This window comes from Danio aesculapii, chromosome 15, assembly GCF_903798145.1.
Source record: "Danio aesculapii chromosome 15, fDanAes4.1, whole genome shotgun sequence".
NCBI lineage: Eukaryota > Metazoa > Chordata > Actinopteri > Cypriniformes > Danionidae > Danio > Danio aesculapii.
In genome coordinates, this window is record NC_079449.1 from 47,441,701 (window position 1) to 47,448,316 (window position 6,616).

General features: G+C 35.1%; 1 protein-coding gene across 1 annotated transcript in view; it reads left to right on the forward strand.

Annotated features, from left to right (window-relative positions):
* Window positions 1–5,146, forward strand: part of mxf (myxovirus (influenza virus) resistance F) — a 16,222-nt gene extending 11,076 nt beyond the window's left edge. The window contains exons 12-14 of the mRNA XM_056474432.1: window positions 1,728–1,804; window positions 1,889–2,149; window positions 3,000–5,146. Coding sequence (XP_056330407.1) covers window positions 1,728–1,804; window positions 1,889–2,149; window positions 3,000–3,224 — 563 coding nt within the window. The 3' untranslated portion in view covers window positions 3,225–5,146. The remainder of the gene's footprint in view (window positions 1–1,727; window positions 1,805–1,888; window positions 2,150–2,999) is intronic.
* Window positions 5,147–6,616: the final 1,470 nt, after the last annotated feature.

The following is a 6,616-nucleotide window of genomic DNA, read 5'->3' on the forward strand; positions in this document are numbered from 1 at the left end:
TTTGCTGTTTATTCTGAATAAATTGATAGTTGAAAAACAGTTTTCGTAAATTTTGTTAAATAGTCACCTGCAACTGATATCTAAATTGTCTAAATGGCTATTCTATCTAGTCTAAATTGTCCCTTAAAGATCACAAAGTAATTTCTACAACACATATTATCAAAAATTCTAAAGTTATCAAGTGTCGATAGTTTATCACCTTGAACACTATTACAGTAATTATCTCCCTTGGCTTTTTATATACATTTTTACAGCTTGTTTATTAATAATATATCATGATTTTAGCATATTTATGTTTTTATAGGACTAACTTGTGGCTCAATACAATGAGAGAAGACAATTGTATTTATAAAGAGTTAAGCAGCAGCTAAACTAGTAATTGATGCTTGATATTCATATAAATCCTCAGTGGAGAGTGGAGATTTTACAGACAGTAAAGTGTGGGGAGCAGAGATAGGGGAAGGATTGGCAAAAGACCTCGATCTGGGAATTAAAGTCGTCTTGTGAGCATATCGGGGTGCTATGTGTTGATGCACTAGCCCTAACCACTAGGCTATTGGCGCCAATGATATTATATATATATATATATATATATATATATATATTTTTTTTTTATAGTTCAGTTAGACAGCATACTTTCACTTTCGTATTCGACATAAAACACACTTTTACCATTAGGAATGATCTCTACTCATCATTCACTCTTCTTATAGCCATATACTATATATGCCAATTACATATCCATAATACACTGTCATATAGTCTGGTTTGTTAGTTCGTTGGATCATATTGCCTTCTCACTACAACCGAACCGCTCTAGAGTTTGTTTCAATCAAGCCGAGACCACCTTATTCAGGTGATCTCTGACTGATTGTTTTGGCGTGGATCCAAGCTCAATTGTAGATTTCATATACAGATGAAGTCAGAATTATTAGCCCCCTTTGAATTTTTTTTCTTTTTTAAATATTTCCCAAATGATGTTGAACAGATCAAGGAAACTTTCACAGTATGTCTGATAATATTTTTTCTTCTGGAGAAAGTCTTATTTGTTTTATTTCGGCTAGAATAAAAGCAGTTTTTAATTTTTTTAAATCCATTTTTAAGGTCAATATTATTAGCCCCTTTAAGCTATTTTTTTCTAGTCTACAGAACAAACCATCGTTATACAATTACTTGCCTAATTACCCTAACCTGCCTAGTTAACCTAATTAACCTAGTTAAGCCTTAAAATGTCACTTTAAGCTGTACAGAAGTGTCTTGAAGAATATCTAGTCTAATATTATTTACTGTCATCATAGCAAAGATAAAATAAATCAGTTATTAGAGATGAGTTATTAAAACGATTAAGTTTAGAAATGTGTTGAAAAAATCTCTCCGTTAAACAGAAATTGGGGAAAAAAAAAACAGGGAGGCTAATAATTCAGGGGGCTAATAATTTTGACTTCAACTGTATGTCCAAACGAACCGAGCTAGAGGGGCAAATGCGACAGGTTCCAAAACAAACATCTAGGTGTTAAAACACCCTTCAAAACGCAGCGCTCATGTGCACCAAACTTAAAAAGACATGTGAGCGTAAAGGTCACATACGTCCATCAAGTGCATGTTTACATGGAAAAACAATATAAAAGTAATGTATTGGAAAGGAAAAAAAAACATTCTGTGTAAAGCGCCCCTGAATATGTCCTAATGTTAAATCACTTGTTAAATTTAGACCTTTTTTTTTCCAGAAATTGTTCAAAATAAGTTCAGGGAGGCTTGCTATTTGTCATTTGACCAGTACCCTCCAATGAGATACATTATCTCTGTAAGTAAAATCACTAAGATTCTTCTCCATATCATTATTAATATTGTTATTATTGTCTTTAATCTATCATATTCTTCTTCTCAGAACATGATTAATGACATTCAGTCAAAGCAAGAGGCCAAAGCGGAGAAAAGAATCAAAGAGTTCATTAATATGGAGCAGCTGGTCTTCACCCAGGACAAAGTGCTGCAAAAGAAACTGGATGACTCCGACATCCCTCCGAAGATTGGGTTAAACACTAGCGACAGGAATCAATATGATGAAGACATGGTTTTTAACTCTAAAGGCTGTGCAATGTTGGATACAAGAGATCTAGTAACAGAGAAAATGGTTCTCTATTATGAGGTGGGTAACAGCTAATTACATGGCTGTCTGGAATACTTGATTCTCATTAGACATTTCAAGGCGTGATATTCCCAGATAACAACCGCTGAAACTAATAACACAAGCTCATCCAGTTCATTCGAATCAACTTGACTGTCAGCGAATATGTTCACATTCATATATGTAAATATGTTTTTGGCTGTTTGGCCGCCATCTTGTTACTGAAAAATATGTAGGTTAGCGTATGCTCCATCAGCAGTTGTTTGGCTTGCTGTCCCGGGAGAGAGCCTTGAGCTCAAAATATCCTTGAGCCCGGGGCTCCCTCCCGTTTGAAGGGATAGAGGGGAGTTTGAGCTCAGGTAGGTCTTGAGAACTCCCCTGCTTGTGAACGTGTTAAGAATAGCTATGAGCAGGACTTGACATTATTACCCGCCAAATGCAGGTACATTTTAGCTGTGGTGGGTTAGACAGACACTCCCACTAGCCACTCTGGCGGGTTGAAAATAACTTTTAATTGGTAGTTTTCTTAAAAGCAGTGTTCGACAATAAGGATGGGCCAATATTCATACAAATGTGATCTCAGAATCGAGAAGCAGCACGACTGACAAAAATAACCGTGTTCGCGCGAGCAAAAGAAAGCAGCTGAATATCGAATGAGAGGATGAGTACTCGCGCGCACAGATGAGCTCCCGTTTATTTGCGCAAAGCAACCGTGCCTAGAGCAAACGCAACTGGTGCTTTTAAGAGCTGATTTTAGATGAAAGCTACAGAAAACACAGTTAAAAATTTTAAAGCACCGACAAATTTAGAAATGTCCACATTTGTTCTGGAGAGATCTCCATGTGCTATTATTCATGTTCTGTCTCCATAGATCGTCTACCAGCGCCTCACAGACTACGTGCCGATGCTGATAATCCTCTTCATGCTGAAAGATGCAGCTAAGACACTTCGCCATCAGATGCTGGAACTGAGGAACGGAGCAGATGTGCCCAAACTGCTGAGTGAAGACTCGGAGCGGGAACGCATAAGAGCTGATCTGAAGAATCGTCTGGAACGTCTCACACAAGCTCAAGAACTGATCAGCACCAGACTATGAGACAGCTTTATTAAATATCAGGCAAATCAATGCACTTAGCATCCTGTCACCCTATACTATAGTGTTTTGGACCATACTATAAGTTAAGAAATGATCAGGAATAATATACTGTGATACTCCACAGTTGTCTATAGTTAATGCTACAGTATGCTGTAGCATCCATAACAAAGCATTGTAACTATAGTACTCTTTACCATGTATGGTTCAAAAAACACTATAGAAATTACGACAGTATTTTTTCATGTTGACATGATTAGCTGAAGAGTATTGGGTAGCTTTTAATATAGTAACGATGATAAATTATTTAATTTCACAAAATCAGTAAATAGCTAGCGGATGTGGGTAGGGTTAGCAAGGGTCCTGGTCTTCTAGCAGAACCTTTGGCGTATGATTATAGTATTTAATCTGCCTCCTTTGCACAATAATAGTTTAGTTAAGTTTATTTCATATATTTGTACAGGGATGATTTACAACATGTTATTAAAATACATTTTGCCAGATTTAGCTAGAAAGCTAATTAGCATCTGCAGACCCTGGGCAGGATTTTGATTGTTACTAAATTAACCACATTCCATGACAAAAAACAGTAAAATATCACACCCTTGTTAATAAAATTAAAAACAAATCATTGATTACATATTTGGTTTTCCTTAAGCTAAACTTTGAATGTAATTTTTAATATAATCAATATATTCAGGTATTGTTTTCCATCTTTCTGCTGCTCAAACTGAATAAATTGATTGAAAATCAAACAAAAAGTGCTCAGGGGTAGCTTAATTAATGTGTTGGGTCTCTTTGGGTAAGGGATTCATCAGAACAAACAGCAAAATTAAGTCCAAGGCACTCGAAAAATGAGAAAAAAATATATTAAAAAGGCTTTATTGACTTGGCTATTCCTTAAAACTGTGTGCAGTCCATAAAGGCTTTTTAATATAGATTTTACACAATTTTCGAGTGCTTTGGACTGACTTTTGCTGTTTATTCTGAATAAATTGATAGTTGAAAAACAGTTTTCGGAAATTTAATTAAATATTCACCTGCAACTGATATCTAAATTGTCTAAATGGCTATTCTATCTAGTCTAAATTGTCCTTTAAAGATCCCAAAGTAATTTCTACAACACATTTTATCAAAAATTCTAAAGTTATCAAGTGTCGATAGTTTATCACCTTGAATACTAAAATACTAAGATAGTAATTATCTCCCTTGGCTTTTTAGATACATTTTTACAGCTTGTTTATAAATAATATATAATGATTTTAGCATATTTATGTTTTCATAGGACTAACTTGTAGCTCAATGCAATGAGAGAAGACCATTGTATTTATAAAAAGTTAAGCAGCAGCTAAATTAGTAATTGATTCTTGATATTCATATAAATCCTCAGGCTTCAATCGAACACTTTGGAAACTTTTTTTAATATGTTTTTTTAATTATTTATTTAACTTAGATTTTTAAGAGTCCTTAGATATGTAAAATACTCAACAATTTTTATAACTTCTATTTTAGCTAAAATATATGGGTAAATATATGGGGAATTTTGTTCAGTGCAGCACTATAGGATGCAGAGTGGGTTTAAACTTGTATTAATTTCTTTCCTCTGCTGAACACAAAACAAGATATCCTGAAGAATGCTGAATAAAACATTAGCATTCATAATAAGAACAAAAATACTACAGTATGCCAATGACTGCTGCATTTTCTAGTGCATTCAACATAAGAAAGAATTTGAAACAGTTTTGAGGAGAAACAGGAGACTAGGAAGCATCTGTTTTGTGTAGAGGAAGACTGCTAATCACCAATCTCTCAGTTACTCGCCCTCATGTTTATCCACTGGAAGTTGTAACAACAGGTTTTGCTGTGAGAAAAAAAAAATCAGTTTGTTACTTGGGGAATAATAAAGCTTATATGACATTAAGAAAGTGTTTCATTAGTGTCTGTTTTTGAGATAATACTGCGCAATAATGCTAACCCATTTTATGGTTTCATGAATATAGTCCTGTTACAACATGATACCATCCAGAAATATGTAGTTACTGGTTATATAGCCTACGTGTTTTTAAAGGAAAGTGTATTAGTAAAAAATTGTGACCATTTTTTGTTGTTTGTGTAATCAAGTAGTGTATCGATCAGAGATTTTTATATAAAAAAATCTGCGGCGGCGGCCGGGGGGGCTCTCAGTAGTGATTATTAAACCACACTGAACTGAGCTACTATGACCTTTTATGTGAAGCTGCTTTGACACAATCTACATTGTAAAAGCGCTATACAAATAAAGGTGAATTAAATTGAATAGAACTTTCCATTACAAAACTGTCACGTTTAAGATCTGATTTCTTTAAAAAGGGGCAGAATAGGTCCTCTTTAGGACAGTATGTAAAAGTGATGCATTTATTTTCAGTATTTAATCTTTACAGGATACAGAAGTATGCATAAAACAATGCACTCCTGCAACTTAAAAAGTCATTTCAAAATATTTTATTTCACAAAATATTAAACACAGTCCTAATCCAAATATTATATTAAAAATGACAAATATTCATCAAATATCTTCTTTTTTGTTTAATAGAAGAAAGCTGCAAGGATGGAAACAAGTAACTTGTAAGTAGGCCTATATGGTGAAATGATTTCCCTCGTTGGATAACTGTCCCTTTAGCAGTTATGAACCATTAATAATTTTAGTGGAGACATAACAAACAAATGCATGCCTTCTTAAATAGAAGATTTCAGTGCTTTATCACTAAACTTGCCATTTCAAAACCTAAAAATTAAATTAGAAGTCTACCCTGCTGAAAAATCCAGCTTAAACCAGCCTAGGTTGGTTAGCTGGTTAGCTGGTTTTAGCTGGTCGACCAGCCTGGTTTTGCCCATTTCCAGGCTGGTTTCCAGCTATTTCTAGCCTGGTCTAAGCTGGTTAGGCTGGGAGATGACCAGCTTAAACCAGCTTGACTAGCCTAGCCAGGCTGGGAGCCCAGCCAAAACCAGCTATGTCCAGCTTAAACCAGGCTGGTTAAGCTGGTTTTAGCTGGATTTAGCTGGTAATTTTCCAGCCTGACCAGCTAAGACCAGGCTGGAAATGGATGGAAACCAGCCTGGAAATGGCCAAAACCCCTCTAAAACCAGGCTGGTCAACCAGCTAAAACCAGCCAACCAGCCTAGGCTGGTTGAAGCTGGATTTTTTAGCAGGGTACTGAGTAGGCTAATGACTGATTAATATATTATATGGAATGATAAGGACAAAAATACTAAGTATTGCATATTAAACATGTTTCATAAACAAATGGTGCAGTCCTATAATTCTAAAACGTTAACAAATATAAATACATTTCGGGGTCTTACTTGACTATAATTAAACTCAATTTCCCAGCATCCTCCATCCTAAGCCCAGCCCA